This window comes from Colletotrichum orchidophilum (assembly GCF_001831195.1).
Source record: "Colletotrichum orchidophilum strain IMI 309357 chromosome Unknown Scaffold_66.1, whole genome shotgun sequence".
NCBI lineage: Eukaryota > Fungi > Ascomycota > Sordariomycetes > Glomerellales > Glomerellaceae > Colletotrichum > Colletotrichum orchidophilum.
In genome coordinates, this window is record NW_019173022.1 from 225,851 (window position 1) to 240,351 (window position 14,501).

The 14,501-nt window shown below is 51.2% G+C and overlaps 5 protein-coding genes across 5 annotated transcripts; 3 read left to right on the forward strand and 2 right to left on the reverse strand.

The window, feature by feature from the left end:
- Positions 1-896: 896 nt before the first annotated feature.
- Positions 897-1,824, forward strand: CORC01_08035 (uncharacterized protein; the record flags this gene model as incomplete). The annotated part of the gene is made up of 3 exons (XM_022619670.1): positions 897-1,114; positions 1,330-1,570; positions 1,708-1,824. 3 exons carry the CDS (start codon positions 897-899, stop codon positions 1,822-1,824), a joined length of 576 nt encoding a protein of 191 aa, XP_022473874.1.
- Positions 1,825-3,871: 2,047 nt separating this feature from the next.
- CORC01_08036 (uncharacterized protein) lies at positions 3,872-4,228 on the forward strand (the record flags this gene model as incomplete). The annotated part of the gene is made up of 1 exon (XM_022619671.1): positions 3,872-4,228. The coding sequence occupies one exon, from the start codon at positions 3,872-3,874 to the stop codon at positions 4,226-4,228; it is 357 nt and encodes a 118-aa protein (XP_022473875.1).
- A 1,811-nt stretch (positions 4,229-6,039) lies between these two features.
- CORC01_08037 (uncharacterized protein) lies at positions 6,040-6,435 on the reverse strand (the record flags this gene model as incomplete). The annotated part of the gene is made up of 2 exons (XM_022619672.1): positions 6,040-6,328; positions 6,389-6,435. The coding sequence occupies 2 exons, from the start codon at positions 6,433-6,435 to the stop codon at positions 6,040-6,042; spliced, it is 336 nt and encodes a 111-aa protein (XP_022473876.1).
- A 1,458-nt stretch (positions 6,436-7,893) lies between these two features.
- CORC01_08038 (ferric reductase like transmembrane component) lies at positions 7,894-9,776 on the forward strand (the record flags this gene model as incomplete). Its single annotated transcript, XM_022619673.1, has 5 exons — positions 7,894-8,006; positions 8,064-8,318; positions 8,367-8,776; positions 8,829-9,647; positions 9,700-9,776. The coding sequence occupies 5 exons, from the start codon at positions 7,894-7,896 to the stop codon at positions 9,774-9,776; spliced, it is 1,674 nt and encodes a 557-aa protein (XP_022473877.1).
- A 3,470-nt stretch (positions 9,777-13,246) lies between these two features.
- On the reverse strand, positions 13,247-14,327 carry CORC01_08039 (methyltransferase; the record flags this gene model as incomplete). Its single annotated transcript, XM_022619674.1, has 4 exons — positions 13,247-13,812; positions 13,893-14,033; positions 14,119-14,221; positions 14,292-14,327. 4 exons carry the CDS (start codon positions 14,325-14,327, stop codon positions 13,247-13,249), a joined length of 846 nt encoding a protein of 281 aa, XP_022473878.1.
- Positions 14,328-14,501: the final 174 nt, after the last annotated feature.

A 14,501-nucleotide genomic window follows, 5' to 3' on the forward strand; every position in this document is an offset into this window, starting at 1 on the left:
GGGATCCAACCGGGTCGCTGTTGATGTTCTCAAACTCTCCAATGCTCGCCCGTAGGCTTTCCGAGAGAAGTTGATCTTGGTTCTGACCTGGATGCATAAAACAAGTGAGGAACACCGCTCAGGTGGCATGATGATGATGCTGAAGTGATCAAATGGGTGCCAAATGGCTTCTCATCTTCGACAATATTGATACACACGACGCACTTGATAATTTCTGGTCTGCATCTAAGCATGGGGCAATTCTTATCAACACCCGAGACGTCCTACTTGCTACTCTACCTATCGACACTGGCCTTGAGGTTGATGAGTTCGGGGTCGATAACGGACCGGAGTTTTTACTCCGGCTAGCAGAAAACGGATCGCAAAAAAAAGGGAGACCAGCAGTGAAAACGAGGCTGCTCGATAATTCTCAATTCCGCTAGGCGGCTTACCGCTAGTTTTGAACCAAATGGCGGCTCTGATCAATGCTAGAAGGTGCTCCATGGAGGATTTCCAAGCCATATACATCAAGCATGAGCAGCGCTTCCATAAGGAGTAGAAGAGCGGATGGAAATATCTAGGATACCAGCAATCCCTCGGCACGGTATTCGAGACTTTCCTTTGGAAATCTCGGGACAGATGCAGGACCTTGCCTTGGAGCGTTAAGCTTCCTCCCCGAAGACTCAGTGCCTTCGGAGTTGTTCATGGTTGCGGATCCCGCAGATTACCTGATTCGCTTGCCTTTTGTGAAGATGAGTTTAAGTGAGTAACAAAGACCGATGCGACTTCAAATGGCTAATGATTCATAGTCTTTGGAGCTGGCACACCATGCCTTGGTGTTAAAAAAAAAAAAAGCATTGAGAAGCATACATTCCGCATCCACCGTTTGGTGCAATCAGAGTACCGAGCACGAATGGATGATCGTCCAAGAGCAGTTTGATGCCGCGACCAAACTACTGGTGCGAAGGTTCCCTGGTGAGCGAGAGAACAAGCATGACGATGAGGAATGGATCTTGTGTGGGAAATACATCCCGCAGGTCCTCACCCTCTCCAAGAACTACGTCGATTCGCAGACCAAATCGAGACCATTGAAGACTAGCATGAACTTCATTAATCTCCTTGTGAACGCCGCAAAGTATGAAGATCTATCTGTCTTACCTTCCAACTTAACCTTTAGAAGGCTTACTGTTTGACAGGGGCATACACGACAACGATATCACAAACCCGGTGGTCGGGTAACTCGACACTGCCGATCTTGCTTACAACCATTTCTCGAAAGAAGAGCAAGACAGATTGACATGGGCACATTAATAGTCGTTGAAGTGCATGTATATCACATTTGTATCCTAGGTCTGAGAGGAAAATGACCCAAGGTCTCGAGATTCAGCTTGAGATGCTTGAATACAATGACCTGCTCTTAGCCCTCTTATGCAGCTGGCTTGGTATGGCAGTCGCTGCCCGGGAGCGGTATAAAGAGGGCCTTGATCTGCTGCTGAAAGGTAACAAGGTCCTTCAAAGCCCGGCCGGCAAGATTCGGACTCAAATGATGGTCTGGAGTTTCAACACTCCAAGAAACTACTACACTGCATGGGTAGGTTGGAAGAGGCAGATGATCTCTTGACCAAAGCACTGGCGGCGGCGGAGGAATCGGGAGGATGTTATCAGCTCGCATAGTAAGCAACCCCGATCAAAGAGCCCCAAGAAGTTCGCTGCGTTGACATCTGCTAGAGCTCATCTCCATTTGCCTCGCTTCGGGCGAGGATGAAAAGGCGCAATGACGCCGAGTACCGTGTCAACATTACCAGGAATATCCTCGAAACGTTGCTGCTCGTTTTAGCTGGCTGAGCTAGTACCGCAAATATCGCGCCGGTGATGGGGCCATGGAACAAGGTCGTTCAAGACGCCGAGTAAGCATCACATCTCAGGGCCTCTTTGCAAAATTTAATTAAGTTGTGTAGAAATGAGACGGAGCGAGCTGCAACTATCGGTGAACTTGTGAAAGTACCTGTTGGTATTCTTTGCCGATGCATTCACGCCTACTCAAAGCTCTCTCATAAGACCCTACGCGGAAAGAGGAATCGGAGTATCAACGGTAGGAGGCAAGACGAATACGCTCACAATACCAGGCAATCACGGTGATTTGAATGATGAGAGTGAACGGACTTTTGATAGGCTCGTGAAGATGGATGATCGTTAGGAAGATGCAAGTCTGGTTCTTTACTCCTCCACCAGTCTCTTTTTGCTAAATTACCAGGTGAGAAGCATATGCTTCATCACACATCTCTGATGGGAAATAGCATTGGGAAGTTTGCTGAGGGGTCCCATCTTTGTTGAGCATAGCTGGCAGAACCATACCTGGCAGAACAATTTCGGAGACCCTCAAGCAACTCGCAATAGATGAAGTGCTACTACGAAATTAGGACTGCTTTCATGAGTCTCTAAAAGAGATAAAAGGTCCAAATGAACAAAATTCTCTATCGATGAAAATTGAAGGAAAGCCCAAACTGCACAGTGAACATTGGGGGCGGGCTTGCCGACCTGGAGCCACCTATCCTGCCTAAGGGAGACTCGAGATAGCGCCGCAAGAATCATGCCCGAGAGCTGCCTGAGTCATTACATCTCATTATCGAAGAAGGCATCGTTACCTGCTTTCACTTTTCGTGAAAAAGGATCTAGGCTTATGCCGAAGTCCCTCTGAAGAGACCAAGTTGTGGGCGCCAAGTGTGCTGCTCGTTAATAAGCTCATCTCAACAACCCATGCGTTAGCATCATGTCGGGGTCACACGCCTCAATGCCTCAGGACTTTCAGGAGAGTCCTACCAGCAGCATAGTGTCTGGGTACGGCGGAGATGACGCATGGGATAGACCTGAAAACCGGATCCGGGGCAGTGCCGCTGACACGGCTTTGAGGGAGGGCATCAGGGGACATGCGAGTCGTAGTACAATTCCAATACTCCCATACTCGCATCCTGCGAGCAAGTTCGCACCGGCATCGCGAATAACGCGATAGGGTCCTGCGGAGTTCATCCGCTTCATGCTCAAGCGCATGCGGGCGAGAGCCTGGGCCTACGTGTACACCATTTTGATCGATCGTCCTCCATGAACCGCGCTCTCGCGGGAGGATCGAGTCGATGATAATCCAGACAATTGCGGGCCCGGAATCGGAGAACACGAGATCAGAACAAGACTGCTGCAACAGACGGATCTAGGTTCCAAGCCAGCTTCTCCGGGTCAGAGCGGAGCATCTTAGGGTACTCATTGCGACCTGAGCTGCAAGTGTCACATCTGATGGATGGGAGATATCTGGCTTCGGTACCTAGCATTAGCTTGGGCTTGTCGTATCCTCGGATACATCTAAATCCCTTGTGTCGGAGGCAGTCATATGCATTTTTCTGCCAAACCCGTGCTTGGTACTTAGTCGGCTGGAGATAGATCATTGTGACATGACCCACCCTGCGACCCAGCTGTCAAGCTCAATAGTGTGACATGAGTCGGTGATTTAGATGATAGTAAGAGGGGATCGGCGGCGAGAAGAGCCATCAAGACTCCTGAAAGCCCCTCGCAAGGCCCTCTTGCTGAACTCAGATTTCTTGCCAGCTAGAAGTTAAGATTATAGACTGAGTTTGAAGTAGTGTTTGGTATGATACCGTTTGCTGATTGTTGCGAGCATCACACAGAGACGCTTGACCTCTTCACCAGCCAGTGACCAGCCCCATTGATGTAAGATGACCCTTGCTTCGTGAAGGAAGCTTAAACAAGTGACTTGGCGCAAAGCTTGGCGTAAATTATGGGGATTGACTCGAGATCCCTCAGGAGGCTGACTTGTGGCTTGTGAAAAAGTCTGTGTCAGCGACGATCATGCAGGTGGGTAGGGTTGGTGCTTCAAGGGGGCATGAAAGCCGTTTTGAGGGCCGAGACCCGTGCCAATGTCCAGCTTTGCCCGTTTCACCAAGACATGGCATTGCAGTGTCAGATTCCGAGCGACAGCCACTGCACCAAAGAGGAGGAGCAAAACAATTCGAGGTTTCTTGGCGACGCTAACGCGAACCGCGAGACCCAGGCCAAGCGAGGGGTGTTCAGGCGAGGCTGGCTGTTAGCCCACGTCATTCCCGTCTCGCAAGAAGCCCCGTCGACACCAGACAGCGCTGACGGGCGTGGGAGGTTCAGACCGCCGATGATACGAGGAGCGGAACGAGTCGAACTGGGGGCGAGTCAATCCGGGTATGGAAAGTCGATGCCGAGTCTGTGAGCATTGAGTAAGCAGAGGAGTTGAGTTGGAGAATGTGCCGAGTTCCGAGACTGCCGGGAGGTAAATAATGGGCCAGGGGTTGGGAGCTTCCAGTTGTGTGGGTGGCTCAAAGAGAAGGAGTGCGAGGCAGGTCCTCAGCCTCGCTGGAAGGAGGACGTTGAGCCAAGAATGAGATGGGCTGACAACGGGAAGATAAATGCGAGATGCTTGACCTCTTTAAGCTTGAACTGGGGAGCGAAATATGATTGAATAGGGATTTTCAGTAGAATGAATCAACGACAGGTGATCTGTAAACATAATCGTACGATTTCGACGTGGGAAGACGGCTTGGATGGGCTCATGGAATGCTTCTTGGCTGGGAGGTGTGAGCGTCTGACACGCTGCGCAGAGGGGAAGACATGGAGGCAGATAGACTCTGGACCAAGAACGTGGTGTCATTGGACCAGACCTGCACATGGCTTAGACCACCCGCGGGAGCCATCGAAAGCCATCAACAGCCATCTGATGGAATCAGGGAGGGACAGGGACGGGAACAGGGGAAGGGTGAGACGAGGGAGGATGGCAGGATGATGGATGGTCACGTTGCTTGGGTGTGAACCTTGCTCGGGCGATAGGTGGGTTGGCACGGTTGAACGGATCAAGACAGGAAGACAGGTTGACAGGTGTTGATTTTGGGCGGGCTTGTGTATCAAGCTAGCATGGCGTTCTGTGGTGTAAGTTGTACGTAGTAAGGGTTCGAAGTGCGGGCTGGCAGAGAGCGAGCGTGCGGAAGGTTTCATAACGGGGGGACGGGGGTAAAGTGTGGATGAAGGGCCGATGTGCTGGGATGACAAGTTTGGACATTTGCGGGTGATGCACGGGCCAAGACGACCAAAGGAGGAAAGACAAAGGGGCCTGTCCCTGCTGCTTCGGTCGACAGGCGCAGGAGGTTACTGGAGCCTGGAGGCGGCTTGGGGGGGACCTGCCGCACCCTCAACGCATGTGTAACTGATGTCCCCTGCCGCCAAGCCCGAAAGAGACTAGCGGTGGTGTGGGGGGACCCCTGGGCCCTGGGTCCTGGTACCTTCCCACCTGTCCCTCCGTTCTTTATTTTCTGTGCCTTCTTTGCCGGTGTTGTCTTACCTGACGTTACCGGGGGAAGGTAGTCTGCAATGTAGGCTGGAAAATGGAAAGGATTCCCCAGATCGTAGTTAGACGAAAGGAGAGTTTGGCGAGATAGCTACCTTATTAGGCACCTTATGTAGGCAGTCGATACCGTAGGGAAGTAACCTTTATTCTACCTTAAGCAAGAGACGGTGAAGAATGTTCGGACACAGAACTCTACTTACCTAGCACTCCTAGGTAGACTGCATGTGCACCATCCTCGGGGAGGCCCTTGGGGCCGATGGTTTTTCGTGAGGGGAGCTCTAATTCTCTGGATGGCCAATGGCTTCCCGTTGTTGCGTTGCAGAGTCGTAATTCGCAGAAAAGGATAAATGAGGATGGTGAAGCTTGGCCTCACATCATTCTCGAACCTTTTTAAAGCATCATTCCCTATCATCTTCCTTGCGAGAGGGGAGCCAATGACTAGTATGCCCCCTGCTAGCCACATGCTGGGCAGCTGGGCAGACACTCGAGATAAAAAAGAGCTCATCGTCAGTGGCCGGATTGCTCTACAGTTGCATCGGTAGTGCATCGGTAGTACAGCGGCATGCAGCTGTAGCGCAGCTCGGTAGCACGATGCCATCACAAAAGAGGTTTTAATAGTGCCTTTGCCCTTGTGACAGTGTTCAAAAATGGTCCCCGTCGCTGTGCAACCAGCGAATCCTGCGTCACCAAATTCCAGCCACCGCGTCTTGTCGTGCTGCCCACCTCACCTGGTCGGCCATTTCCCTCACCACCGTTAAGCGCCCAGCAGCATGGGCCCGGCCGAAACGGGCCTGGCGTCCGTGTTCCAAAATTAAATTCAGCCAGTCAGCGGCCGCCGTTGCGTCTCCCGTCACCTTCCCATCTGTCCACTTTGAGATCCGTTCCTCTAGGCGGGCGGCAAGGAAGAGGGAGGTGGTGGCCACTTGACCGTCAATCTGTGCCATGTGGTGCGGCGTGCTCGACACAACGTCGCTGAGAGGAAGTGGACAGCGACATGCCGACCGCATCATCATTCGTGCATACCTGCCTTACCTTGCCATGCCATGCTGTCCGAATGGCCCATGGCGGAGACAGGCCATGCGGGATGCGGACGCGGATATGAGGACCTCGACTCGTCATCCTCGCTTGGTCGTTTTCCTTTCTTCCCTTTGTTAACCCTTTCCCTCCATCCACATTCCATCCTCCCAACAGTCTGGTAACCTATTGCCATTTACGGTCTCCATGTCGTTGGTTGCAAACTTCCAACAACACAAAGCTAAGCGCAACCGCCATAACCTTCTTGCAGACGCCAGCACCAGCAAAACGACCCTTGTTCGTCGCATCCGCTGTGTAGCGTAGCGCAATAGCGCATTTAAGTTGGAGCCGCATTTCACAAAGGGGGCAAAGGTGCGAGAGAGAGAGAGAGGGAAAAAACGGCCCCTCCCCTGTTGCGACCGAAACGTCAGAATAGCCTCGGGGCCCTCTCGTCAAAGCGCCTCTAACAGAAGTCGTCTCAACTCCGCCCACCGCTTGTCGCACCTGGTCCTGCCGTCCGATCAGTCTCGCCTCTCGGATCGGACTGATACAGATCCCTCCAACTGCGAAACCCCTCCAACGTCTGATCTACCGAATCGTCCAGTCCATCATCACCAGACCCCTTGTCCCGTCCTGGACAGTGGACAGTTCGCCCCCCCGGCCACAAAATCGCACATTTCACAATTCACATCCTGCGCGGATGAACAGCACCCTTTTCTACGGCTATTGACGAGGTTTCATGGACACCTGACATCCGAAAGATTAGTCCCGACATCATCGCCAACCCGTCCATCCTGCACCATACCGCACCATCGTCAAGCCCTCTCCACCACTTTTCGTTGCCGGATCCAAGCCTATCCATCCGACAGCACCAGGCTCCCCTGCTCATCCCGGACCTTTTCCAAAGAATCGATTCCCCGCCCTGTGCAATCCTGGTCAGTCGAACTTCACGCGTGCTTAGTCCACAGACACCATCGCTCGACCTCGACTGCCGTCCCGACTCGGCTCGTCTCTTTATGACTTTCCCCCCACCCGCCGAAAGCTTCGTCTCGACTTCTTGCACCTCCTCTCCTTCACCCTCATTTCTCTTTTCTTCTTCTTCCTCTTCGTTGTTTCCCGCCTGGGTCGAAGAGTCAAAAGTCAATTCCCGAGCCCTTGCGACCAACGAGATTCCTTCTTTTCCTTCGCTGCTGGCTCAGATCATTCTTTTTAAATTTCCAACTTTGCTTGGCTGGAGTCTTTATTTCGCTTCTTTTGCTCGTTCGACTGCACCACATTAGGTATTATAAGAGACGTTTTAATACGGGGGTCGAATAGGAAAGAGATTGGAAACACCAGAGTTTGGCATCGATACATCGTGGCTATCAGGATTTGCTGGGATTCATTGCTTCACCCTTACCCGACGCCCACCCGAGCCGTTACCGATTCCCAAGGCCCAACCCCAACCGCCAACTCGTCGGTATTGTCGCAGGTCGACACCCTAATACAGCTACGAATAGGAGGACAATTGAAATCGATTCAAAATGGCGGGCGACCTGACCTTCGGGGTTCTGGTCAAGAAGCAGTTCACTGCTCAGAAGTTGACCTTTCATTTCCTTTTCTGGACATTTCACTTTGGCATTTTCGCCTATGGATGGTAAATTTCCATTCGCACACCGCGTCCATTCACCAGTCAATTCTAACTAGCTCCTAGGTGGAAGCAGGCAAACGACGCTAGGCTGGCTGGTCTGAACACTCTGCAGTACTCGGTCTGGATATCAAGAGGTGCCGGTTTGGTTCTCAGTGTCGACGGAATGCTTATCCTGCTTCCGGTCTGCCGAACGGTCATGCGATGGATCCGACCTAAGCTTCGCTTTCTCCCACTCGATGAAAACCTCTGGTTGCACAGGCAGCTAGCGTACTCTATGCTCGGCTTCACCATCTTGCACACCTCTGCTCACTACATCAAGTAAGTCTCAGCTCATGCGGCACGGATCTCACTCGCTAACATGCGCAGCTTCTTCAACGTCGAGAGAACGCAAATTCGTCCAGTCACGGCTATCCAGATTCATTACACCCAGGCAGGCGGTGTGACCGGCCATGTCATGCTGTTCTGCATGCTTCTGATGTACACCACTGCACATGCCCGCATTCGCCAGCAATCATTCGAGACGTTCTGGTACACTCACCACCTCTTCATTCCCTTCTTTCTGGGACTATACACCCACACCACTGGCTGTTTCGTGCGTGACACCGCCTTACCGTACTCTCCATTTGCCGGAAAGGACTACTGGGACCACTGCATTGGCTATCTCGGCTGGAGATGGGAGCTTTGGACTGGAGCTTTCTACCTGATGGAGCGTACATACCGTGAGGTCCGTGCCCGCCGCCGCACTAAGATCACCCGTGTTGTTCGCCACCCATACGGTAAGTCTCTTTCGTGCCACCAATTTTGATCATGATACTAACCGAACTCCAGATGTCGTTGAGCTGCAGTTCAACAAGCCTTCGTTCAAGTACAAGGCTGGCCAGTGGCTCTTCCTCCAAGTGCCGTCCCTCTCCAACTATCAATGGCATCCCTTCACCATTACCTCATGCCCGTTCGATCCTTATATCTCGGTTCACGTCCGCCAGGTCGGCGACTTCACTCGGGCTCTTGGTGACGCTGTTGGTGCTGGTTCGGCCCAGGCAAAGCTTTACGACGGCGTTGACCCCATGGGAATGTATGAGGTTGCTCTGCAGAACGGCCAGCAAATGCCTGACCTCCGTATTGATGGTCCGTACGGTGCTCCCGCCGAAGACGTTTTCGAAAACGAAATTGCCGTCCTCATTGGTACTGGCATTGGCGTCACTCCCTGGGCTTCTATTCTCAAGAATATCTGGCATCTGCGCAATAGCCCGAACCCTCCAACCCGTCTTCGCCGTGTCGAGTTTATCTGGGTCTGCAAGGACACCGGCTCCTTTGAATGGTTCCAGACTCTGCTGTCATCGCTCGAAGAGCAGTCCAACGAGGCAGCTCGTGTTCCTGGCAGTTCTGGTGTTGAGTTCTTGAAGATTCACACCTATCTTACCCAAAAGTTAGACATGGACACAACCCAGAACATTGTGCTCAACTCGGTTGGATCCGACTACGACCCCCTGACTGAGCTCAAGTCCCGCACAAACTTTGGCAGACCCAACTTCTCCAAGCTTTTCACGACCATGCGTGATGGTATTTTGGACAGAACATACCTTAACGGCTTGGAAGGCAGCATGCGCACGACTGTCGGTGTCTACTTTTGCGGTCCCTCGGTAGCTGGTAAGCATCGTGCTCTCGTCTGTCTAATGATATTGGCTAACAAATCATGTAGCTCGCGACATCAAGCAGGCTTGCAAGGATGCCGATGTTCGAGAGGTCAACTTCAGATTCTGGAAGGAACACTTTTAAGTGGCGAGATAGCTGAGATATTGAAAAGGCGAAGTCCAAAAACAAAGGAGCCTTGGCGAAAGCTTTTGAGTTCTATAAGTGGAGGAGAACCTCATACCAGGGGATGACATCTACACCTACCGCAAGCTTCCTAGGAGTAGAATGTTGGGAGGCACTCCAAGAGGACAGCTCACTGAATGGCGGCGAGCGGGACGGCGTTGGCTGGAATGCATTAAGACACCCTCTGAGCGATGTGTATCATGTCACCTCTTTTGCCGCCATCCGCGCCCTCGCCCTACTATTTCTTGACGATGGGCGTGGGTGACAGGCGTTCATTGTTCTCTCATATTCATACAAAGTCCATATATCACTTTATTTTCCAGCTATGGCAACTGGTTCTAGTTTCAGGTTCAAAAATTTACATGATCTAGAAGAAACAGTGTCACGGGCCTACGGGAGACGTAATTAATAACATGATTTCATTCGATCTTGTATGCCTAAGCCACTGGTGCGAACCGCTGTCATGAGATGACGTGAACGCCACTAGCCAGTACGGGTCATATCAGCGGTGGGCGACTGATGACGGCAACACTTTGAACAGGGGCATGCTCGTACATTGTACGGACGAAATTGCAGAGAGCATTAAGCAGCAGGGAAGAGCTAGGACGGAGTGTTCTTTCCAGCCAGGCTTCCACCGGAGTGCGTCCGTCCACGACTCGCATCTTTCCAAGGTCCGGATTCGCCGTCTGCTATTGTCGAGTCTGGACTCGACTGGTTTTCATTGGGTCGGGGCCACTCAATGGTGTGTGCATAGTGGCATAAACTTCCCAGTGGTCTTTGTGGTTGGAGGAAAAAGTTCACTATGACTACCGAGTGGAGAAGAGAAGAGGGTTTGCATTTCCTGTGATGTGGTAGGTGTGGTACGTGCAGGACCTGGTGTTGGTGGTTGCATTTCAAACCGTTGATGTTTTAAGTTTCTTCTGGACTTTGGTGGTTGCGTGGCTTGTTGTGGGGCTGGCTGTTGGAAGTCAGCTGAAGTTCGGTCCCGCTGTCGGTGTATGTATGTCTATGGTGTGGTATGGTGTGGTTTGATATGATCTGGTTTAGAGAGAGGTTCCAATGATTGCGTTGGTGTCTGAATCTTGGGACGGACGGGAATCTCCAGTCTGTTCTGGTTGCTCTCTCAGCTTTGCCACTTTGTGATATTTTCCTATGAGATCTCTTATCTTGTAGACAGTGACTGCCGATAAAGGGAGGAAGGGGTGAGAAGGTTTACCGTTTGGGAAAGCTGGGGACGGCGGCTATGACAGGAGGATAGGATGTGACGGAAGTTTTGGCTGAACGGGCCCTCGCCTGGCGCTTAGTCGTGAGTGCTGAGCCAACATGGAACGGTCATTGATTATCAGTGGTGTGCTGTTCTTGGTGCCGCGAGTCGTTCGGGAGGCGGGGCGGACTGGTGGACGGGAGAGATAACGTTATACGGATGGTGTCCGGGTCGGTGGAGCTCGGACGGATTCCGGTCGGTCATGGCCGTACCTTTATCCCGTTTCTCACCAACACGTCATTAGGTGTTCGCAGTAATTTGGCTTTGCCTAAATGCTGAAAAATATAAACACCATGTTAGCTCAAGGTACTGTTTTTTGTTGTGTGTTTTGGACGGTTTGCCTAGATTGATTGACTTAATTTTCTGATGCTGAGATGAAGATTTTTGGTGGTTTCGGCGGTTTAGGTAAGACGAGATTCCTGTGCACGAGATGAGACATGGTCCATATATGGACGACGCCTTGTGAGAGCGAGTTTGCGTGGTTAAAGAATGAATGGAAGTTTTGGGAACTGTAGAGAACTTTTTGACTGCGTTTGCACTTGGAGTTTTGTAGACATGTTCAGCCAATTTTTGCAGGCGTCCAGGTTGGGATCTCGAGAACATATCTCAAGAAAATTATCAGCAACTGAGCCTTTTGCTATAAAAAGAATCAGGACCACCCTAGGAGAGATGATTTAAATATGAAATACAAACCGACTCTTTGACTTGTTGAGCTTTACTATAAATAACATGTTCTCATCGCCTAGATTTTTAAGTCCGAAGCCCAATACATTTCGTCTTAGGACGTGATTTCAATTCGTCAAAACGAGACCTGGTTTAGGAAAAGGGAATGAGGTGTTGAAATGATGCCCCGTAGGTTTCGAAGAGGCTTCTTCTACGATGTGTTGCACATTTTGTTTGCCTAGATGCGGGGATATGAAGTCTAGTGCGACATGGCTGGGGAGGTGATTCCGGCTACTTAAAACGAAATCCCGTCTGGGAAATGGGAACGTGGACGCCAGGGGTGTTCTTGAGGTCTCGGAGAGGCTTCTTTTACTGCTAATGCCTCCCTGTGCTCGATAATTGACGGCTGTGAGATGGAAAAGGGCACGGATCAGCAAAGGGTATCAAAAAGCCACATCTATGAATTATTATCTCGCTCTCAGGCACATTCGGGACGTCGATGTTTGAGAAAGAGACGGAGGGTACAGAGTGTAGGTAGTACAGGCATGATGGATAAGGGCTCGCTAGCTTTGGTGGCGAGTTGAAGGATATCAAATCAGGTTGTCCGAGCCGATTCCAGAGATCGAAAGATGGTGCGACTTGAGTAGAAATGCTATTGAATGGCCTGAGTGAGTTCTAGAAATTACACAAGCTTGAGTCTAGTTGTGACGGATATAAGGTTCTCTCTAGTGAGACTGTGTGAAAATGGTCGTACTACACAAAGACCAGCATGCATGGAAGTAGAATTAAGGCATCGCTGACACGCTCATCACTAGTACTTTTCGAATTATGCTTGTTTGAATTTGTTTTAATTACATGCGTTCGAAATGAAGCGAGATATGAAGAAGTGTTGAGACAACTTAGCTATGATCTGAACAAGATTTTTTAGTATAAGTTCAGTCCTTTTGAAACTATTCATTGTACACAAATGCCAGAAAGCATCGAGGCAGCCCTGGAACATCACTGGCATTACTGGTATCAATCCACCGCTCGTTACTAAGGTAGTCCTTGTTGTGTAGTGCTTATTTGTGATAAGTACGTTGGAGCCGAAGCAAAGCGGGAGATTGTGGAAGTGTTGAGACAGCTCGACAATTGGCTGGAAGAAACTTTCGATTGCGGGGTCATCTGAGCCATCTTGACTGTTCTGTCTTGTCGTCACAATCCTGGTTTGGGAGATGTGGTTCCCAATCCTTCTCGTTTACATTCTACTTATACTCTGTCCTTTGTGGCCTTCTTTGACTAGTCCCCTTTCCCCGCCTCCTCTGCACAACAGAACGATAACAGAACGACAACAGAACGACAACAGAAATATTGTCAATAGCCTTTAAAGCGTCCTGTTCGTCGTCTATAAAATTTTGGACAGTACTGAAGGTATTTCATGAGTCGGACATACTGAACCAGCTTCTATGCACTTCTCTATTCCCCTTCCATCTTAGAAGACCATATCCTCCATCCAACCCCTTGGCTAGAGCTTCCTCGCAAAACACCTCAACCTCACATAGCTTATCATCTCCCCATCCCCAGGAATCCTACAAACGTGCCTCAACACCTCCACAATCTCCCTCACAGCCTCCTCCCTCTGCCCGCCCTCCTCGGGGAGGGCATACAACAGCTCCTTGCCCATCAACCGAACCCAGCCCTCCACGCCGCCCTTATCCGCCGTCGTCGGCCTCCACTCCCTCTCCACCTTTTCAACTTTCCAACCGCCGACTTCCTCTTCCAGAACGTGCTTCAGCCAGTCTTCGTCCGGGAAGAACCAGGGGTCCACCTCGACCGCCTTTGCTATCCCGACGCGCCGCGCGACGGCCATGACGATGGCCGTGCGCATCTCGGCTACGTTGCCTAGCCCCCCCATCTCTAGGGTGAAGGTGCCGCCGGGGAGGAGGGCGTCGCGGACGGCGGTGAAGACGGGGATGTGTGATCCTGGGGGGCGAAGGATCCAATGGAGGGCTGCGTTGGAGAAGGCTTTTGTGAAGGTTGGGGTGTGGAGGGAGGGAGTTTGGGAGGTTGTGATTTTTGTTGCGTCGAGGACTGCGGCGGGAAATGTCCAGTTAGTTCACAGAGTATTTACCAACGTAGTTCTGTGGGTGAATGGAGGAAGTATGATTCACCTTCGAACTCGCAGTTTGAGAGGCCTGCGACTTGGACGGCCTTCTTCGCGGCGGAGATCATGGCGGGGGAGGCGTCGATGCCATGGAGGGAACCTTTGCCTTGGGAGAGGACCTTGCCGAACTCGACGTCGAGGACACCATCTATGCCAATCATCAGACCAGAATCGCAAATCGGTCATACCGCCGTCTAGATACCCGATGGATGCGTTTAGGGGCAGGGACTCACCACCGCAGCCGACGTCGAGGATAACATCGTCCTTTTGCACATCGAGCCACTGAACCACCTTTGTTGCCAACTTGGGAACGAAAGAGGCAGAGTGTTGGTAGGCCTGGATATTGTGTCAGTTCGAATTTGGTGACGACGAGTGGTACGTCTGTGTGAGAGTCAGCTTGGCTCACCTCGGATGACCACTTATCCTCTTCTTGTCCGGTCATGGTTGTTCGGAAGACGACCTTAATCTTGATGATTTGTTTGAAAGTGTATGTTTGGGATGGAATTGATTTCTTTGTGGCTGCTGCTACTTTATATAACTTTCTCTTGTCTCTGACTTACACGCAATCTCACGTTTAAGTGGGATGAGGGAAGTTGGAAGGATGCGATGACCGTCC